This window comes from Centruroides sculpturatus, unplaced genomic scaffold, assembly GCF_000671375.1.
Source record: "Centruroides sculpturatus isolate CEXI.00-Female unplaced genomic scaffold, Cexi_2.0 scaffold47, whole genome shotgun sequence".
NCBI classification, from domain to species: Eukaryota; Metazoa; Arthropoda; class Arachnida; order Scorpiones; family Buthidae; genus Centruroides; species Centruroides sculpturatus.
The window spans coordinates 728,865-752,472 of NW_019384385.1; the positions used below are offsets into that span (position 1 = coordinate 728,865).

Sequence of the window (23,608 nt, forward strand, 5' to 3'; positions counted from 1 at the left end):
TTGATTCCAATCATTACTTTCTTTGTAATTAATTCCAATCAGTACATGCCTATTTATGTTAGATATCCTATTTTTGATAATTATATCTAACTCTTTTCTTTATTAATCATTTTTCTCCAAACTTATGCAATAATTGCTGATATTTTGTTATCAAATGTACTAGAAAATTTCATCAAAGTTACATGAAAATAAAGATTTTCTAGACAATCACTGTATGTTCTATTATTCTTGGAAGGACTGTATAAGAATATGAAGTCAGAATTTTGAGATAAAAAATTTTATTAATCTAATTGAAATTGGATTATTTTGAATTTTGTTTGAATCTGGAGGTCGAATATGATTTTAAAAAATATTTCACTTCTACAATAGAGATCATTAGTTGTTCATCCATTAATCCTAAAACAAATATCAGACAAACCTTCTTGTCTTCTCTTTTATTAAGTTTTTTTTATGTTAAAAATAAACTAAAACTAAATATTAAATTGATTATGAAGTTATATTTTATACAAATGTGTTCACATACCTTTCTTTTCTATGAATTTAATTCAAATACTTTTAAACAGTTGAGTTGTGAAAATAAGAAAACTTTTTATCTAGCTATTCTTGCAAATATACATAAATTGATGATTGGTTATATTTTAATTTCATTGCCACTTGATGTTCTTTAAAGAACATCAAGTGGCAATGAAATTAAAATATAACCAATCATCAATTTATGTATATTTGCAAGAATAGCTAGATAAAAAGTTTTCTTATTTTCACAACTCAACTGTTTAAAAGTATTTGAATTAAATTCATAGAAAAGAAAGGTATGTGAACACATTTGTATAAAATATAACTTCATAATCAATTTAATATTTAGTTTTAGTTTATTTTTAACATAAAAAAAACTTAATAAAAGAGAAGACAAGAAGGTTTGTCTGATATTTGTTTTAGGATTAATGGATGAACAACTAATGATCTCTATTGTAGAAGTGAAATATTTTTTAAAATCATATTCGACCTCCAGATTCAAACAAAATTCAAAATAATCCAATTTCAATTAGATTAATAAAATTTTTTATCTCAAAATTCTGACTTCATATTCTTATACAGTCCTTCCAAGAATAATAGAACATACAGTGATTGTCTAGAAAATCTTTATTTTCATGTAACTTTGATGAAATTTTCTAGTACATTTGATAACAAAATATCAGCAATTATTGCATAAGTTTGGAGAAAAATGATTAATAAAGAAAAGAGTTAGATATAATTATCAAAAATAGGATATCTAACATAAATAGGCATGTACTGATTGGAATTAATTACAAAGAAAGTAATGATTGGAATCCAAAAAATATGATCAACAAGTGAAAAGAAAGGTTTTGTAGATTACATAATACCTTACTATTAAAAATGGGGACAAGGAAAGGACCCTGAGAGGAAAATTGATGTATTTCACCAGAAAAGAAGTAAAATAACTTAAATTGTTAAAAATTTGGGAAGACTTTATGCAACAATCTCAAAGTACCTCAATAATAAGGAGCAATGAACAGGAGAACAAAACAGTTCAACAACAACTAGAGAACAATATGCAATTGTTCAACATGCACTGCAAAGAAACACATCTGTTCAAAAAATCAAAAATGAATTGAAGCTGAGCTGCAGTAAATCAACAATACACAATGTTTTGAGATCAACAAACAATGTTTCTTTAATCAAAATGAAGACAGGCAACCAACTCAAGGAGAAACACAAACAACCTCAATTACAGTTTGCCAGAAACAACTTTGAAAGAGGGGAAGGATGGTAAAAAGTAATTTTCTCAGATAAGAAAAAGTGGAATCTCAACAGACCTGATCGGTTTAAGTATTATTGGGCAGACAAAAGACTTGATCAGCAAAAGGTACAGACAAAAGCAGTACTCAAAGGGAGTAGCTGGTGGTGGTACACTCATAACTTGGACGGGGATTGGATAGAATGGAAAGACAGATCTAGTATTTATTGAAGGTCAAAACAACTCTCAAACTTTTTTTTTTTTATTTTCTTTTTGAAACCATGTCCTGCTTTTTATTTGTGGCATAGTAAACACTAGTATTGTGTTTTATTCCAAAGACACATGGACTCAACTAATAAAGGAATTTGATGGAAAATTTGCCATGTGTCTTTGGAATAAAACACAATACTAGTGTTTACTACGCCAGAAACTCTCAAACTTATTAAGAGCTTGTCTGAAGGCAACTGCAAACTTATGGACAGAATATTGCTGGACTGAATTCCTACAGGATAATGAAAGCTTCCATGTATCAAAATCAACATTATACTTTTTCAGACCAAGGTCTGACTTTTGGACTGGCCACCCCTCAGTGCAGATTTAAACCCAATTGAAAATCTTTGGGGTGACTTGTTTTCCAAATGTGGAATAGCAGTGGAAAGCAATACAAGACTGTCACTGAACTAAAATTGAGGCATGGAGAAATATTCCCTAAGAATGACTGAAATCTTTGATTAATTCAATGTCTAATCGTATTTTTCAGCTTGTTTCCAAAAATGGTTGCATAATCAGCTACTAATTTTAATTTAAAGATATCATAAGTCAAAATGTTCTATTAATGTTGGACATTCTATTTTTGCTAATAATATCTAGCTCTTTTGTTTATTAATCATTTTTCTCCAAACTTGTTGCAATAATTGTCGATATCTTACTATAAAATGTACTAGAAAATTTCATCAAAATTACATAAAAATAATAATGAGTTTCTAGGCAATCACTGTATGTTCTATTATCGTTGGAAGGACTGTATTAAATGATATATTTATATTAAAAAACTAGTTTATTTAAATGTCTTAAAAGTAATTATCAAATTATTTATATTTACAATGTTTTTTACTAGTAAATTGTTTTTAGTTCTATTGTTAACAGATATAAAAATTATATAATGATGTTTTACCTCTCCATCTTTACCATCCCAAGGTTCGGTTACATGAATTTTTGGTAATTTTGCTCCTTTCACAGGTGCACTAGCTCCTCTACCAACAGATACTTCCCTAAAATATTTTTATTTTAAATTTTTTGACAACATATTTATATTTGAAAACAGTTATTAATTTTCTTTCGAATTACCTGAGAAATTCATTAATGCCATCATAACTAAATGAACCTCTTAAAAGCGAATATTTCATTTTACGAATATTAACTATAGCCATTGCCTAAAAAAGAAAAAAAAAATAGTAATATACCTTATATATTAATAATAAAATATTTTATGTAAATAATAATGAATTCATTAGTCTACATACACAAAGGATATGTATAGTTAACAATAGTTATAATGTTCTACTTTGTAATAAACACAAAAGATAGCTTAAAAATAAATTATATTTATTATTTTCTGTTACAATCTATTTAGTTCTATATACAAAATTTCCAAAACTTTGCAAGAAATTTGAGACTATTAAAAAAATAATAATAAAAATATCACAATGTTTGAATTTTTGAATATTTTATTCAACATCATTCTATTCTCACTGCTTAGCTGTGATGGAGTGACACATTAAACTTCCAACACATCAGCTCCATTCTTATTCTGAGTAATACTTAGTTTAAATTACTTTGTGATGTTCTACAGTTAAGGATTTCATGACGTTATTTGTATATCTGATTATTAAGATTAAATTATATAAAAACTTAAATTTTGATGATAAAAAAAATCAAATCTAATTTTAACTTTTAAATCTGGAAAATGAAAATGTTATTTTTCTAATTAGAAAACATTTTGATTTGTAATAAAGCTATATTTTTCAAAAATCATATAAAAACAGAGCTACAAATATAAAATCATATCAAATTATCCCTTTATAACATATAACATATATACCATTAATTATATATTGCAGTATTTTAGAACATTCACTTTACTACCAATCATATTAAAATTGTAAATGCAACTATCATCATTTAGTATTTTATACTTTGGTATGATAAAGCCACAATATGTTAGCATCATCAATGCATTTCTATGCATCAATTAATTAAACTGATGAAACATTTCATTTGGCAATATAAAATATGTTGAGAATATTGTAGAAACATACAGTGACTAATTGCAAACCAAAGATACTTTTAGAATCAGTAAGAAAAATCTCCAAATTCAACTTTCAATTTTTAAATCTCTGACTTCATAAAAAGCTCAGTGTGTGTTAATAATGGCAAATCTATTAAAATGGTAAACGTTACCATCATCATCTTATGAATCATCAGACAACATATGTTTAAGTCTAAAAAGCAGGGCTGTGGAGTTGTTTAAAAAATCTACTAACTCTGACTTTGCTTTACCATCCGACTCCTACTTGGGTAGACTTATTGCCAAAATAGTCATGGGAATTCTGATGTAATCATGTGACCTCAAAATAAAAGCTTCAATAAATACGTGTAATAAAGATAGAATGTAGAAACTTTTTTATTCCAAACCTAAAAGACTCTTCTAAGTAATGACATAGTCAATATGTAAATATGTATTCAATAATTTTTACTTTCCCTGCTTTTATATATAACAGAGGGAAAGTGTAGCAATCAGTAAAAAAGATAACCCGCAAATTTTCTAATTTTTGGACTCAGGACACCTTGAAATATCAAGATATGTAAAAGATTCAGGATTTTTTTCCTGTATATATGGATGTTAGAATGTGTGTGTGTGTGTGGGTGGCATAATTTTGTTCACCCTGTTTGAAGCTTAATAACTCCTGCAGTTTTTGAATTGAAGTCGGATTGTTTAACACTAAATCATGCCCCACACATCCAGCCCTGCTAAAAAGACTACGACTATTGTTGTAACTATAACTTTATGAGGTATATATTGTATATAATTTTCATTTCTTATTTATCAGCATATTTCTTTCTAGAAAGCCTCTCAAATATTTTTTACATTATTTCTTAGTCAAAATTTGTACATTGTTCCAATATAATTCAATCACCTCTATCCATATTCCCCAAATAATATTAAAGTACTAAAAAACCTACTTAGCCACCAGTCAATGATTCTAAATAAAAAGAGCAATTACTTATTCAAATAAAAAGAGCAATTACTTATTGTGACATTATCACAATGTTGGGCTACAATTTTTAATCATATATTTAATTTATTTACTTTGAAAAAATATGCTCTCCACTTCAAATTAATAGTGTCTTGCCTCTGCACATCATACTTTTCCTTTAACGACAGAGTTGTGCCAGTTATGTATCTAACTCTGTTCAGGAAAAAATTTTTGAATTGAAATAATGCGACTTCCAGTTTATATTGGAAGTTCTTATATAGTTAATTGGGGCCTCCTGCCCCTAAGGTTTCCATATCTGGTCTTGTTTTTCATCTATTTAACACCATTCTCAAGATTAAGGAAAGATGGATAGATGGATGTCAACAATGGGAATTTATAGGTCTACAATTTTTTTCAAATTGCAGCCCAATAAAATGGAAATTATTTAAATGTCCAGTAATCTGGCAGTTTTCATTGTTTTTATTTAACAAAAACAAAATTATGAAATTCTGCTGTAATAATATAATAATAAGTTAATTTTTATAAAAATATTCTTTAAATACAAATTTAATATAATTATGTATATAATCTTACTTTTTATGAAAGTTGCTAAACATTGAGAATGTTTTTAGATATCAACATAAAGGAAAAATTTATTTTCCTCCAAACAAATTTGTTTTAAGAGTAAAACATAAAACAAATTCAGTAGATGAGAGAAAACTTTAGTAGCTTTCCCATTAAAAGTTTACTAGGAACATAATTGAAATAATTACATTAGAAAAAAATCAATAGATGAAACTGAAAAATTTTCAATGACTTCATACACTATACAAATTAATTAAGTGGTAATGATTTTTATAAATTAAGATTATTGTATATGTAAATGAGAAATTATTTAAATTTAATGTATATAACTGATTTGAACAAGAGTAATTAAAAAAATAAATATCTGTCAGTTTACAATAATTTCAATTAAACAAGCTGTTTTAACATATCAACTGAATTCATTTCTAGTATCATGAAAAACATGATAATAGGAAAACTCTTCACTACTACACAAATATATATATATGATGAAATTCAAATATTTCTAATTTAATATTCAAGTTGAGCATTAATATAATTTTCATGCTATACTTACTGGATAACCAAAACCACCAATCTCTAATGCTTCTTCCAATTCAGGCTGCGCTAATGCTTCTGCCCAAATCCATCCCCAGGAATTTTTTTTATATTTTTCTCCGATTCTATTTAAAATTTCAATATATTGATTTCGACACGCACTCTGGCAATCTAAAATATGGGGCAAAATACTGATCACACATAATTGATGGTTTTCACAAGATTCTTTTAAGGTTTCATCACTTATCAACTAAATTTGTAAAAAAAAAAAATTATTAATAAATTTTAAAAATTATTAATTTTTGTTTTATTTTAAAATTAAGTAATAATACACCTATATTACAAACCTGTTTTATTTCAGGTGGTGGAGCATTTTCAGCAAATTTATCTAAAGCCCAACTCACAATATCAGCTGAAGTTCTACCTCCGTCATATTCTTCAGCTGAACCATCTTTTCTTCCCGCTGGGAAAAATTTGATTGTTGGAAAACCTTTTACCTGAACAATATGAATATTTTTGTTAAGTTTCATATTTTGAAACTAATCTAAAGTAGCTAATATAAAATAGAGTATTCTATACTTTAAACTAATTCATTGAAGTATTTCAATATATATTTTATTTCTTTAACATTTTTGATATTTTATTAAATTAAACATGAACAGAGTCAAAACTAAATGGGAATGTAATGATATTAAGGTTTGGGATATAAATTCGATATTTTTTACCATTTGCCCAAAGTTTGTGTGTGATAAGTTCTTTAAAACAAATTTGTGCTTAATTAGAATTACAGTAAATATACTTTATTACAGAAAAACATTAATAAAGTTTCAGTTTGTTATAAAAAATTGCTGTACATAATCCTACAATTATTTAAGCAATAATAAAAGTTTAAACTGGAAAATTATTGCTATTTACAAATGTTTTTTAATAAAATTATATACAGTTTATATTAAATAATATATTTTCAAAAATTAGTGAAGTAACAATTGTTGCATATATGAAATATTGCAGCAGGAAGTTGTAAAACAATTGGTACATTAACTTTTATGTACATATTTTTATTTAAAAAAACAGTTGGTACATAAATATGACAGATGGCACAGTAAGTATTAAAAATGTTAATATATAATGAAATGAATTAAATTTATGAATATATTCTTGGTTATTTTAAACTTTTTTACATTTAAGCAATCTTTATTATAATCATTTGCTTTTATAGTTTAGAATATTATGGTTTTTAATTTAACTACTTAAATAACTATTAAATTATTTAAGTGTTATATAAATATTGTTAGTGATGATCCGGTGTGAGTGGTTCTCAGTCTTTTTCCTCACAATCCCATTTAAAAATTATCAAATTTTTTTTGACCCTAACTAACACAAACTATATATAACAAATTTACTTGATAAAATTCATTTTTAAATATTTGATTTCTAACTTAACAATAAAAACTAACATAAAAATAATGAAAAACAGATTTAATACAAAACATATGTACTTTTCTCATCACAAAAACCATGAACATATGCTTTGTTATTTGAATTCATTAAATATATTTAAAGCTCTTCATTAGTACATACATGTAGAGTAATGATACAGATGATGATAAATTTATGCCAATTGAGTCTACATTCTCATTTATCATATTTAAAAATATAAAAACATTTTTGAAAATATTCTAAGATTGAACACTACCAGAAGCATATATACAAAATATTTAGTAAAAGCAATAAAATAAGATATACACAAAAATGTACAGAAAAGTTACAAAAGCTAAAAGAAAATGCAGGCTATGATTTCTGATGTGCATAAATGTGATTTAAACCAATAATCACATAGCAGTTATCAAAGGTAGTCGTCACTCTCAATTCCGAATAACTGCATTCAATTTATCATTTTATAAAGATTGTCTTGTCTCATTCATAATAATCCATGCCTAAATGAAAGTAGAATAAAACTTCTACTAAGTTTTTTTGTCGATTGAATTCAATCTTCTCCAATCAAGTGTTGTCTACATTCTTTGGCAGTCAAAAATTACTTAGTATTTGTAAATTAATCACAACTACTGAAGAAAAACATAGCAACTGCAACTTTCCTTAGTTTTCCAATACAAAACAGGAACCAGTTATTACTAACATAATAAGTTAGTTAGTGCTGATATTGCAATTTCCTACAAAAGTTATTACATCTGATTTTTTATTAGGAATCTTTTAAAAAATTTTTAAAATGGGAATGGAATAATGTTTAAAAAAGGAGTTTATGCAACTATAAAAAAACTGGCAATCCCATTTGCAATCCCCTATTTAGAAACCACTGTTCTTAACTAAAATTATTAATAGATGTCTATAAATATTTATTTTGAATTTTATACTTTATATTAAAAAGTTTATAAATAATTTTTTAAATATTAGATTAAATTATATAATAAAATAAATGAAAATTGAATTTAATAGTTACTCCGTATTTATTGGAAGTTATTGTGTGCTCCGTAGCATCAAGAGCTCCAAGTTTAACTTTTCCTTTTAATTCAGTAGCAGCCTTAGCCCAATGAGGTGCTAAATTTTTGCAGTGTCCACACCATGGTGCATAAAATTCCACCAACCACATTTCATCACTTTTCAACACAATATCTGCAAAATTTGAATCTGTCAACTCTACTACATCCTTTGAATCCTGAATATATATAAAAAAAAAATCATAATTTAAGTTGAGAAAACAAATATATTTATAAAAGTAACTATAGATTTTACCGCTGTTTTCTCTCCTCCGCTGCTACCTCCAGACTTTCCTCCTCCAAGTTTTCTATCTACATTTCTTCGTAATTCTTTAAAAGCTGCATCAACAACACCCGTTGCAGTTCTTGGACCACTATAATCTTTAGGACTATTTTTATCACTACCAAATATTTTAACAGTAGGAAAACCTCTTACTCCATACTGACCACCTAAGGACTGATGTTTATCAGCATCTACAGCAGCTACATTTACAACACCCTAATAAAAAATAGAAATTAATATAAATTTATAACATTTTAAATGTATAACAGCAAATATATTATTATTTTAAAACAATAAAATATTGGTAGGAAACCAACTTTCAGATGTAATGTGTTTCTTAAACATGTATAAAAATTAAGCAATAGAAAACCATGTTAAAGGAAATACATTTCCAGAGCTAAAAATAAAAATTATAAAATCTCTAATTGAGATAGGAGTTTTGCTTTCTTACAATGAATATTTTACAATGCATAAAAATATTTTAAAATGTTAAAACTATAGATAACCTAAGATTGTAATTTTTAGGACTAGAGTAAGAATTAGAAAATCTGATTCATTTTTTGTGAAATTAGAAAAATTTGACATCTTAAATCACTATTTGGGAATAACTTTATCTTATAATCTAGTATTTGAAGAACACATCAACAAAAGGAAGAAAAAATTAACATTAAGAGTCACAATACTACACAATAGCATGTTAATGATTCAATGATTCAGATTAATAATATAAACCTCTTTTTTTTTTTTTTTTTACAAAATAATACAGGAGAGTTTGTTTGATTCAATGCTGATGCATGGTATACCATTATAGGGACCATGTTATCTCAAAGTTTGGTTTACATCAGGGGTCGGCAAACTTTTTTAACTGTTGACCCCCAACCACTCTCCAAAACCTCACATTTACCCCCACCGTAAAGTTTCATTACAAGTGTTAGTGAATGACAAAGAAAAAAAACGTTGTGATCTCTGTATAAGCAAAAAAAAAAAAAATTGTGACCCCCTTAGCTGCATCGACCCCCAATCGACCCCCTAGCCGCATCGACTCCCAATGATGTCGCATCGACCCCTGGGGGTCGATATCGACCACTTTGGCGACCCCTGGTTTACATGCTTATTACTTTACAACTATTTTTGGTTTAGATAGGTAAGTCAGTTCTGTAATACATAATTCAATTAGAATTGGGATTTGTGAACTTCAAAGTACAGATATTAAAAATATCATTAAAATTCTTGACGGACTTATGTTTAGATCTTCTCTTCTTACAGTGTTTCCTGTTCCAGCATTTAAAAAGTTCTTTAAAAATACATGTTTTGATAACAACATGAAAGCTATCTTAAAAAATTACATTTTTCTTTAAATGTATTTGAAGATTTGTTTAGATTATATATACAATCAATTTTGTACAGTTACAACAATTTTCTATTTCAAGAAGAAAAACGTATTAAAAAGAGTAGATTATATGTGTAGCATTCAGTGTTTTTGATGTCAAATCAACCATTTTGGATATATAATAACAATGTTTTTCCCAACTTAAAATGGTAATCATACAATACAACCAAAACACAATGAAAATACTTTCAGATAAGGATGTAGCTTGTATAAAAAATAAAATCAACAAATTAGTTCTTTTTGTAAATCAGTATCTGATACTTTGCCTCATTATTTTTTTGGAATGCACTTATTTTAATGAGACTAAACTTAATCTTGGAATAAGGATGAGTCCAAATGGTAATCCAGAAAATATACTATAATTATTATTTACTAATAATTTTTCTTTAAAAGCTTTGTTTCATAACTATAATATCTTAATAATGATTAATTATTTACATGTTTTGATCTTATTTATGTAATTATTATACATTCCCTTTCTATAAATCTTTATAGAAAGGGGATGTATAATAATTTTTTAAAATAAATATTTATTTTAAAAAATTTTTTATTATTATTGTATTCTATTATCTTGAAAAAGTTATACAAAAATAATCGATATACCAATAATCATAAAGTAATGTTTTTAAAAATATCATTAAACATTATTTTATGCCTATTCAAACATTTTTTCAGTACTCATAATTTGCCTAATCATATTTAATTAACATTTTAAAAATAATTTAATTAAGATATTGTAAATAACATATAACATTTTACAATTTATCAGAAAATTTTATATCATTTTTAATGCGCATTATCCAATAAAACTTACTTTTAGCAGTAATATATAAATAGCGTATATAATTTATTTATTCAATACATTTTTTATTATTACTGAATTTACTTTTTGGTAAAACAGAATATAAGAAGTTCATTGTCTTGGTATTTTTGGAAAAGAGAACTTATCAAATAAACAATTCAAAAAACAAAAATGTACTAAAAACAAATACAATAAATATCTTGATTTATTATTAAAACAAGTTGCAAGTTGTAAAAAATGACAGAAAAACAAATAAAACCCTTCTGTCTTTTGGGATGAGAATCTATCTTTGAAAGTAGTTGTCAGCCTGTTCAGCTTGAGCTAGAAATTCTTTGTCTTTTTGAGATAACATAACACCTTTAATGTATTGTCTTCAAAATCATGGATTCACAACCAGTACTAAAAATCTTAAGTTTGCTTGTATCATTGTATCACAGTTTTTTAGAAATAATCCACTCTCCAATATTAATATTTACTTTGAGTTCAATGTTGCCAGATGTATGAGAATTACTTTGAAAGCTTTAACTTTCCAAATAAATTATGAAAATGTTTTTCCTCAAAATTTTGTCTCAAAATGTAGAAAATATAAAAAATCTTCCACTCATTGGTACAAGAAAACCTGTTCAAAAATCTGACATTTTTGAATAGGCTTTCAATGTAATGATGGTATTGAGAAAGAACTCAATGCCCAGTGCTGATGGAAAAATGATTAATTAAGTTGTCTGCCTATGACACCTTACTCTCTAAGACACTGGAAAATCCAGGAATAAATCTTGTCAGGTTAAAAAACTCCAGAAATTTTTTAGGAAGTAGTCCATCCCAGATATGTTGGGCCTTGTCCTTCACCATCTGGCTGCCTCATTATGAAACTGCTGAATCCCTGATGGGCTTCATAAATCTGGTGATTTTTGGTTAGTTGTTTACAATTTAGATATCTAAACATTTTTATATAATACTTATTACATATAATACAATTTACTATTACTCTGTATTTTACATTTTTACTAGTACTGTACAATAGAGTCCCACATCCACAAACTCAATTTAACTTGAAATAGGAAGGTGATAAATTACTGATAATGATAATTTTTTACAGACTCCTGTGTTAACAGTAAAATGAGAAGTAAGATTGTATTAAAATGCATGAACATTAACTATTCAGTAGCTACTTTCAAGTCAGTGACATTTGCATTATAGAATTTTGCAGTGACACTTTAGAAAAGAGTTATATTCTTTGTTAAAACATGAAATTAATGTAATTATCAAGTGTCACCAGTGAAGAATGATAACTTATTTGATCCTAGGGTTAAGTCATTGATGTAATAATTAGATTACATGTATTTTGTTTTTGAACAACACAATGAATTTTATGGAATGTTGAGTTATCAAGAGTCAAGTATTCAGGATTCTACTGTAGTAATTTGTCTAATAGGAAAAGTCAATATTATGAATCTATTATTGTAATAAAGTTAACAAAGATTGAATAAATGGTTAAAAGTGCCAAAAGTTTTTGTCAACAATTTTTGTCAATTGTTCTTTATTTCTCAGTCTTTGCATTCCAAAATCAGACTTCTTTAGGTATCAAGCCTTATTTATACTCTAAGGTTGACAAGTATTAAAATCCATTAGTCATTCAGTAAAATCAATAAATTTTTTAAATAGAAACTTAATAGTGGACAAAAACTCAAAAATAGTGGGAATAAGTGAAAAAAATTTATTTTACAGTAGAATCCCTCTAGTCCGCCCTCGGCTAGTCCGTCACTCCGGTTAATCCGACCGTGGTCGGAGTCGAGAAACTTGTCCCGACTCGTCGGTAACTCACTGTCCGTGCCGTTTTTCTGTGTTCGTCACAGTATATGTTTTACATTGTGTGTACATGTACAGTTTTGTGTGTGTTTTCAACATGTCAGCAGTGAAACGTAAACACGTTACTCTTTCATTAAATGAAAAATTAGCAGTGCTACAAAGACTGGACAAAGGGGAAGATTGTTTATTTTACTTTTTTTCTGATAATCCGACCTTTTTTGCGTTCCGACCATACCCCCAGTCCCAAAGGTGACGGATTAGAGGGGTTCTACTGTACTTAAAAATATGCAATCTTTATCAAACTATATAAAGAATATTGTTATAAAAGAAATTTTAAAGACTGTCCTCTACTAATGATTTGCTTTGCTATCCCAGATCTGAAATATAAACTTTCATTATTGCAACAATATAACTTACCTAATTTTGTTACTCTTTGAATTTGGCATGCCTGTCTGGCAAAATGGTTACATTTAACTTTACATTAATTATTATTAAGTGAATTTTGTCAATACTGTATTCAAGCTTTAAATTCAAAAACAATATAGAATTATTTCAATTACATTAAAGAAAATAAATTTCAGTAGGATTCTACCATAGATTCACCACATACAGTTTCAAGTTTACACTGTTAGCAATCCAAAAAAATTCTTAATTGCATTGTAAATTCATGCCATTTTTTAAAGATGCATTTTAACATCTTATTCATTCTCATTTTGGGAATGCATTACTGTGACCAGTTCTTTGAGTTTTGTTCTAAACACAACTTGCATCAGTCTTTGTCCAGTTTTTGGCTGCAACACATCATGGCAGCGTGATATCAGTGCTTCTTGTTTCATTTACAGGGGTCATGCTGCACAGATGCCAAAGTTGCCACTTGGCAAGATTTTTATTAAAGTGGTGATAAAAATATAATACTGGTGATAAAAATCCTAGTCTGCTTATTTAGAGATATAAGGAAAAACAGCAGAATGTTGAGCTCCCATGCACCAGATGTCATTACGTAACATGGCAAGTTTGGGCAGGAACACAGTAAGTGACATTAAGAACCAAACAGTTTACATGAAAACTGCCAGATTGGTGATTTTTTTTTTTATCAACTGACAGAAATTTTGGGGAACTTTTGGGGTTGACATTTTTTTCACTTTGATCATTTTTCAGTAGACTGAAGCATAAAAATTTTGACAGACAGAACACATGAAATACTGTTTAAGCATTGTGATCAAATGTGTTATCCAGAATTATTCAAATATGACTCCTATTTCTAAGGGACAGCTTAACACATTACTTTTGCTTTCTAGATTCCAAACTGATAAGATTAACAAAATCTATTTTAATTAGTAAGTAAAATGCAATAAATTATTTGAAGTGATGAAAAAATATAAACCTGGCAAAATGGTTGGCAATTTTTAAAAATTTTTCAGAGCGACTCCAACATTTATGCTAATTACTTTGCAAAGACAGTTCCAAAATGCGAGGATACTGATACTTGTAGCTCTGATAAGCCAAAGAAAACTATCACCTGTAATCCAGTTAAAATGAACAAATTTATTATAATAACAAACACTTTTAATTGTTTTTAACTGCCATCTTCAGGTTATGGAACGTTACATACAGTAAATTAAAAAAAAAGAAAAAGTGTATTTATAGAATTTTTTTAAAGTTGTTATTACTATGATTTATGGTATGTGCAATTTATTGTTAATATAGTGTTTATTTGCCTTATTTGTATTTTCTATATATGTTAATATAGAAAATGCTTAATAATTAATATCATTTGCTATTTTATGCAAACTTCTGCTTATTTGAGAAGTCTTGAAACCTATTGGTAACATATGATGGGACTCTATTGTAATTCCAATACTGCAAACTGCATCAAGCTAACTTTTATCAAATGAAAGGAAAAATAATCATTTTTGGTCATGATTAAGTTTTGTAAAAACATTACCTATTTTACTAAACTAACGTGAGATTTACAATGGTGAAACATGTGTTTCTGATGCAAAGGAACTTGAATTTTTATTAGAATAATCAGTTAAATTCTAATGGTTTTTGTAGAGTTGCAATTGTAACAAGAAGACATAATTGAAATAATCTGAAAATCAATATGAGACAGAAGAAATAAAATATGTCAACCAATATGATGGTCAAACTAAAGTTTGGTCACAATATTGGAAACACAAATAATTTATATTTTGAATTCTATACTATAAATTTAACAGTTAATCAGTTAACCATTAAAATTTAACAATTTTTTTAAAATAAAATTTTAAATTCAAATAAGCAATTATTTATTGTGACATCATGATAATGCCTGGTTACGATTTTTAATCATATTTTTAATTTAATTTAAAATATATGTTCTCCACCTGTGTACATCAAAATTTTCCTTTATCAATAGAGTTGTGCCAGTCATCTATCTAACACCTTTAGGAAAAAATATTTAAATTGAAATAATGTGACTTCCAGTTTGCATCAGTTCATATATAGTTAATTGGGGCCTCCTGCCCAAGGTTTCCATATTTCGTCTTGTTTATCATCTATCTAACTCCATTCTCAAAATTAGGGAAATGTCAACAGACAGATGGACAATAGTGGAAATTTATAGGTCTACAACTTTTTCAAATTGCAGCCCAATTAATTAAATCAACTTACAGTAATATATTATGAATTATATATAATTCTTTTGGATTGAAAATAAAGTAAAACATCTATATATTTTTATTAATCTATCAATTATAGGCATGCAATTAATTTAAGTATTCAGTAAGTGATATTAAATCCTGGACAAATAAAAAAAAATCAAGTTAAATATAAAGTTAGTACATACATTCAAGCATTTGCTTTCTCTCTACAATGAAAATATCTTCAAGCAAATTTCAAAAACACAAAAGTTCACTGGAATCAAATAAATTATTTTATTTTCTAAGATCTGACTAAAGATTTAAATATTACTGATATTTTAAATAATTCCAGAATATATACATTAGTAATATTTGAAGTTTTTATTAAAATCTTCAAAAAAAAAAGAAAAAGTAATTTGTTTGGTTCCAGTAAATTTTTATTTTCAGTCAAATTTTCAAACAGATAGCAGCAAGAAAAAGAAGTGCAAGAATGCAAACATTTATATCTTGATTAATTTTTTTCCTATTTGAAATTTATAATTAAAAATTTTATAAAATAGAAGTAATGTTCCAAATATACCAAAACATGTTATGTACAAAATTTTTTTAAAAAGATAATCATAATAAAGGTTAACTCTGTCATGAGGTATGTTCCTGAGATGTAAGAAAAGGACCAAACTATGAAGACACTCTTAAAAAATTTTTTCTTGTAGATAACATGTTTTGGTATATTTGAAATATTTCTTGTTTTACAGAATTTTTAATTATATTCAATCTTGGATTTTTTAATAATTATATAATTCAATTATACTGTATTTATGTCAGATTTTTCAAAAGCTTTCAAGAAAATTCAAACTTTGTGCAGATGGTCGATGTTAATCACTTCACTATTTAAAAAAGAAAATTATGGGTATGTTCGTAAAGTCAAACGAGTTAAATGTGTTAATAATAAATCATTCAAAAAGTAGTAGTTTCACTCAGTGCGCATGCTCTGCAGTGACGACATTTTGAACAAAAATTTAATGAAGCTCACGAAGGAAAGAGTTAGTTTACTTCGTTAAGAAAATGGCGTCCAACGATATCGATGTTTCTAAATCTACTCGAGTATTTAAATTGTGAATTAAAAGGTGAACTGATTGAAATAACCGTCCACCCGAAGCAATCTAAGAAAAATATTTCGGATAAGGCTGTACTAGCAACATTCATATCTTTGATTTTAGAAACATCCATTTAGTTATAAACGAATCATTTGAAAAGTCTAACGAAATAAGAATAACAATGACATCACTCTCATTTAACTTGTCCGACTTTATGAATGTATATATGTTATTTTATTTAGTCACAGTTAAAATATATGTTTTATTTAGTCACAGTTAAAATATTTTTGTAATTTTTTCATTACAAAGTAAATCATTGTTATTAAACCTTCCTATTAAATATTTTTATATTATCACATTACTCTGTATAATGTAAAGATATAATTTAACACATTTAGCAAATTAAGAAAATTTGCATCCAAAACAACAATTTAACTAATTTTAACAAAACCATTATCTTAGAATCATTGATGTCTAATGAAGAATAAAGTCAATTTCTTAACCAATCAATTGGAAATTTCAACTAAAACACATACATAATGCACTCAAGTTCATCATAAATATGAAAAATAAGTAATTTATTTAAAGGATAATTATATTTTTTACTGTAATGATAATAATACAAATAAAGCAAAAAGTTTTACTTAATTTGTACTGTTATTTCACATAATAATAAAAATTTATTAAGTATTTATGATTTGTCATGATTTCTTGAATACAAAACAGAAATTGAATGCAATTTTTAATTAACACTAAAAAAAGTTGCAAATTGGTGATAAATACTGATGTTAAATTTATGATAAACACTAACGATAAATATGTATTTCTATAGAAATATGAATATTCTGACAAAGTATTTTAAAGAAACCAAAAACATTTGTCAAGTAAAAACTTTCTTCCGATATATTAAAAATTTTGAAATATTTATTTAAATAATACATCCAACAGAAAATATACGTTTTAAGATTCATTTTTTCACTATGAAGATTGGAAACTATTCTTTCAAATGATATTTATGCTTTCAAAAAAACAATTCATTTGTTCATAAAATTAAACAGTTGATATATCTGTATAATTAAAAGATTAGGAAATTTGACAAAAGAAACAAATTTACCTTAAGTGCAGTAGCTGCTTTAGAATACTCTTGAGCAAATGCCTTACAATGTCCACACCTTAGAAAATAAAAATTTTAAATGAAAATTATATAAAAAATATATATATTAAAACACATTTACACATTAAAATAAAAAAAAATAAAACATACCAAGGGGCATAGAATTCAACAATCCAAATTTCATCACTTCCAATTACTTTTGAATTAAAATTAGAAGGTGTTAATTCAATAACATCAGAATTACTACCATAAAGTCCACTACATATTTCTATAAATGCAATTAAAAGAAGAAAACCTAAAAAATTAATTATAAAATTAATATTAATAATAATTAAAATGATTATTTATCATTTTAAGTATAAAAAATATGACCAATTTAACACAATAGACTAAATACACTTCAAATGTTTGCCTTTCTCACTTCTTTCAATAGTTTCTATTCCTTTTTCTACCCTGTAAGTACTAAGAGGGCATTTTTATTATATCCATGATGAATATAATAAAAAGTTTGTCAATTTTTACATTAAAGTTTGTTACCGGATGTTAAAAATTCTGTTGACTGGGTTTATCCATCATGGATTTGAACAGGACAAATGGTGATGAATGGAGCCTAACATATTCAGAACAGACCATGCAAGAAAAATTCCTCAGAAAGATGCTTAATAAGTTACAGATTAAATGAAAATTAATACCAAGCTATTACTCACAATACAGATTTAGAGATTTAGTTTTCATTTATAGATCAAGCCATTCTTTGTGATTAAATTGTAAAACTACAGTTTCCACGTATCTCTTATTAGAATCACAATCTAAATAATGTAGTTATTTGATAACTGCAGTTTGAAACTAAATCCGTTTAATTAATATTATCTTTAATATTGGCCTAATCACATTTATAGAATTTAGAGTAAAAATTATTATTATTATTATGCATTTTATTATACTTAATTACGTAAATATTCAATATTTGTTAAAATAATAAGAATAATAAATTGTTTGCATAAATTTTTAATTAAAATATTTTTTATATCTGTATAATTATTGCTTATTCAAAGATATTTTCTTTTCCATTCTCTTTATCTCCCATACATACTTCTTTCCATACTCTATACACAAGAAAGCATATTGTTTCTATTGTTATGCCATAAATAACATTAAAAAAACAAATCGATTTTTGATTTTTCATAATTATAAGAAAACTTTCATATTTATCTCAATCAAACATATATTTATTTAATACTTTCAAGCAGTTCTACGAACTAATACAAAGAATCACAATAAACACTAATTAATGAGCTAGATTTTTACTTTTAAGTGATAATACCTTCGAAATCTTTTCATCGATGCATCGCTTCCAACAGACGAATAAATAATAATTCACACGTTATTCCTCGAAATAACTAGTTTTATATTTTTACAAAAAAATAAAATACGAAAAGCCCCAACATTCAAAAAATATAAAAACTACGGCTCGTCACCGAACTAAACGGAAAATTTAACAGAACCAACAGATTAATTTAAATAACATCGAACGAACGGATTAATAAACTTTAAAAACACACTTAAATTTTAATCACATTTAATAAAGAATTTCAAATTCCATTTAGAATTAGTTTAACTCCAATTTCGGTGGCGAGAAACCCGAAATTAGAATCTAAAAATTCTCTCGTCGCCCACACGACGCAGATTTAACTTCCAAATTATTCAAATTAATAACAGCCACTATAACATTTGAGTAGAAGTTACTTTTAGCTACTTCATCTGTATATAAATACATAAATGAATGATCTAAAGGTAACTTCCACTACATTCAAATAATCACATCCATTATCACAGTTATAATCATTTCCTTTTTTTTATTCATTTTGGTAGATTTATTATAAGCACATCTTTGACATTCAATAAAGGTAAGTAAATTAGACGAATCTACACAGAATAAACACTGGAAGAACAATTACAATGACAGATGACAGTGTGGAGAATACATTTATATTTTAAACATACAAATTGTCTATTAACAATAAAGAAATCGATTAAATTTAACGTTAGATTACCTTTAATATAATATTCCTTCATTTTCTCTAGACGACTCTGCGTTAGAATAAAGGAAGATGAATTGCCGGTCCTCCTGACGTGGATTTCAAAAGTCGCCTTTACGTGTTTCTCTCCGATTGGTTATTCACACTTCAATCAGAATTCTAGACTAGTCTAAGATCCGATTACAGATCAGTTTACAAAATTTCAAGAAAAATTAAACTAGAATTAATCCCGCTTGACGATACAAAACGAATTAATCGCATCGACGATGATCGATTATTTAATTCGTATGTCGTCGAACTTTAATATATTAGTGTACAGTACTTCTGGAAAATAAAATGGTGGAAATTCTTGATAAAACAGAGGATTTTTATTATTTAATTATAATTCTGGAAGAATCGTATTTATAATCCGCACCAATAAATATATCACGTGTTAAATAAGCTGTAGATCAATTGTATCAATTGTATTGTACTGTACTATACTACTACTGTATTATTACAATATACACTTATACGGTGTGTACAGGACTTGAATGGATGATCATATTTCAAGGGTCGTACATAAATATGGCTTAAATTAAACACATATGTATACAGTATATGTTCTAAGCCGTTTGTTTCTAGTTACTGACACTAAGAAACTGCAAAATTTATTCATTTGTGTGTAAAAGATGATACTATGCAGACGCGAGAGAGCGAATTTTCCAAGCGAGCGAGAATATGTGGCGAGAAGAGGCGAGACGCGATAAATATCAAAACCTGTCAGATATGTGCGAGAACCAGAAATTCGCTCTCGCCAGCGTTATTTCTCGCTTCTCGTTTGTGCAAAACTAAATCGCTCGCAACCTCTCGCTCGCTCTAAATTCGCGTCTGCATAGTCGCACCCTTACTCTATGTGAATTGATTATGGCTCGTGTCTGTGAGAACGAGTAAAAGGCTCAAGACAAACTCGTGCAATGATCTGTCGAAATCACTTTCTTTAGACATACAGAGGCAGAGAAATCACGAAATTCGCCGCACAATCCAAATTTTTAACATTAAATTGAATCAACGCTACGCAACAATAAAATTTTCTCGTTGTTGAGAGAGGATCTATTGTTGACTCGTGCGATTATTTATTGCGAATGCTTTTTCGAGTTTTGCTTCATTTGCAGCGATTGTTTAAGTAAGTTGAGACTACGATCTTTCTAGATTTAAATACTTTTTAACTTCAATAAGCAAAATATCACAATAAGCGGCGGTGGTTTTCTATAACAATTGATCGGTTTCCTTCAGAGGAATCGGATCTTCACACTGTTAATTTTCCAATCGAAAAATGAAAATTAATAAATAGCCTACTTTAAATCTCTTATTCCCTGCTATATTTTATATATTACATACATAGTCAGAATCTTAATTAATTAGAATAATTCGAGTTAATTCGTCGGCTCGTTTCCTCTTATTCGTTGATCTTGTTACCTCTATTTTCACAGATGTTTTGTGTTACGGCATTCAACAGAATAGTACAATTTTTTAATTAAACGACTATAACAGGCCAAGGCAGTTTATAATACACTACTGGCCATTAAAATTGCAACACCAAGCAGGAAAGTAAATAANACACTGTTAATTTTCCAATCGAAAAATGAAAATTAATAAATAGCCTACTTTAAATCTCTTATTCCCTGCTATATTTTATATATTACATACATACGTATATATATATTAATATCCCGTCTGAATCTTAATTAATTAAAATAATTCGAGTTTATTCGTTGATCTTGTTACCTCTATTTTCACAGATGTTTTGTGTTACGGCATTCAACAGAATAGTACAATTTTTTAATTAAACGACTATAACAGGCCAAGGCAGTTTATAATACACTACTGGCCATTAAAATTGCAACACCAAGCAGGAAAGTAAATAAAAAATATATATTTATTGTACTTAAACAGTATGGCATAAAGACAAAATGATTAAATTTGCAAGCAGTTTGGGGGTTTACAGGGCGCGAAATTAGTAGACACAGTTGCCATCCCCCGGCAGCTAAAACGGCCCTTATCCGTTTAAGCATGGAGTCGAACTGGGCTTGGATGACAGAAACGGGCAACTCATTCCATGCTGCTTCAAGTCTATGCCACACTTCATCAATTGTATTAGCAGGACAGGGGTGGCGGGCCAGTCTCTCAGCAACTCATAACCAGATGTTTTCAATTAGTGGGAGATCTGGAGACCGTGCAGGCCAGGGCAACAATTGAATATCCTCTGTATCGAGGAAGGTCAGAACACGACGTGCAACATGAGGTCTTGAATTATTTTGTTGGAAGATGGCATTTTGCAGGCCTCGAAGACAGAGCACAACCACTGGACGTAAGATATCAGAAATGTACCAATCTGCGTTCAAATTACCATCGATCCGAACTAGAGATGTGCGTGTCGATGGCTGCCCATATCATCACACCAGGTGCAGGGCCCCTAAGCCAATATCAAATGCAAGCAGGCGACGAGCGGTCTGCTCGGAACCTCCAGACACGTATATGGCCATCAGAATGCTGCACGCAGAACCAGGACTCGTCTGAAAAGACGACATTGTGCCACTCCTGTATCTAGCTTTGTCGTTGGGCACACAGAGTCGCCGTCTCTCTCTATGCTGCATTGTCAAGGGAAGCCGAAGTAATGGTCGCCGTGCTGACAGTCCACGCTACTGCAAACGTCATTGCACCGTACGAGTAGATACTGGACGTGCTGCAAACAAGCTCATTTCCTGACTAATGGTCCTTTATGTGGTTGTACGGTTTTGCACGGCCGACCTCACAATATGTCTGTCCTCTCGGGCGTTAGTCATGGGAGGGCGTTGAGATCCTGCATGCCGTTCATTAAGACCCTCAGCAGCCCATCGATTCCATATTCGCATGATAGTAGTTGGATTTCGACCAGTGCGAGTGGCAATATCACGGAACGATAATGCACACTCGATAGGCAATGATCCTGCCTCTATCGAATTCCAACACTTGCTGGTAAGCATTTCTTCTTCTTATTCGAGGCATTAACGCGATATTGATGAAACCCCGACCTTACAAAGCGATTTCTGAATGAGAAATCCACTGCACAACTTTTCTTTTATGCAGTGCTTCAGATGTCGTTTGTCCCTCCTGCATTGTCTAAATGCACTGAATTACTAACATTTGCATATCCCAACCTCTTCTTCCTTTCATATGATTTTGACGTTCATACGATCATTCCTTCCTTGTGTTGCAATTTTAATTAATGGCCAGCAGTGTATTTCGTCTGGTGTTCTACTAGTAAGACATTTCACCACAGAATAATGCACTACGAGAGGAATCCATTGTGTTCAAACCAGAATTATAATTACTTCAACAATTACATTTTTACGTGGAATTTTCACGATTCTATATAAATCTTTATATTTAATAAAACTTATTAAATTTCATATTAACTGTTTAAAAATTTGATATTTATCAAAATATTAAAATGGCGCATTTCTGGATTAATTTCTAATTAGAGACATCATTATTAACAGTTATAAGGAGTAAAAATTCATAATGAAACAAAAATCAGCGAAATATGATTTGAGAAGCTTGGAATTTATTAGTGAAAAAAGAGCATGAAAAATAAAATTACATTTAAAATGAGATTCCGGAACTTTTGATAAACACGTTTTTAACATCAGCGGAAAAATCCTTTAAAAATTCAGCAACGAGTTGCTTAACTTTCCCCGGCAACATTTGATGGCGCCATCTGTTATAATATTTTATTAAAATATTTTTATAATTTTAACTATTATAAAATGGCAATAAACTTAATTTCGAGAGTAGGGATGGGTTT

The 23,608-nt window shown here is 28.1% G+C and overlaps 1 protein-coding gene across 1 annotated transcript; it reads right to left on the minus strand.

The window, feature by feature from the left end:
* Positions 1 to 2,798: 2,798 nt before the first annotated feature.
* LOC111618046 (protein disulfide-isomerase A6 homolog) lies at positions 2,799 to 20,083 on the minus strand. The gene is made up of 9 exons (XM_023359469.1): positions 19,798 to 20,083; positions 17,894 to 18,038; positions 17,744 to 17,801; positions 8,887 to 9,129; positions 8,594 to 8,809; positions 6,483 to 6,632; positions 6,155 to 6,385; positions 3,104 to 3,189; positions 2,799 to 3,027 (listed from the first exon to the last, which is right to left on the minus strand). Exons 1-9 carry the CDS (start codon positions 19,817 to 19,819, stop codon positions 2,814 to 2,816), a joined length of 1,365 nt encoding a protein of 454 aa, XP_023215237.1. The 5' UTR covers positions 19,820 to 20,083; the 3' UTR covers positions 2,799 to 2,813.
* Positions 20,084 to 23,608: the final 3,525 nt, after the last annotated feature.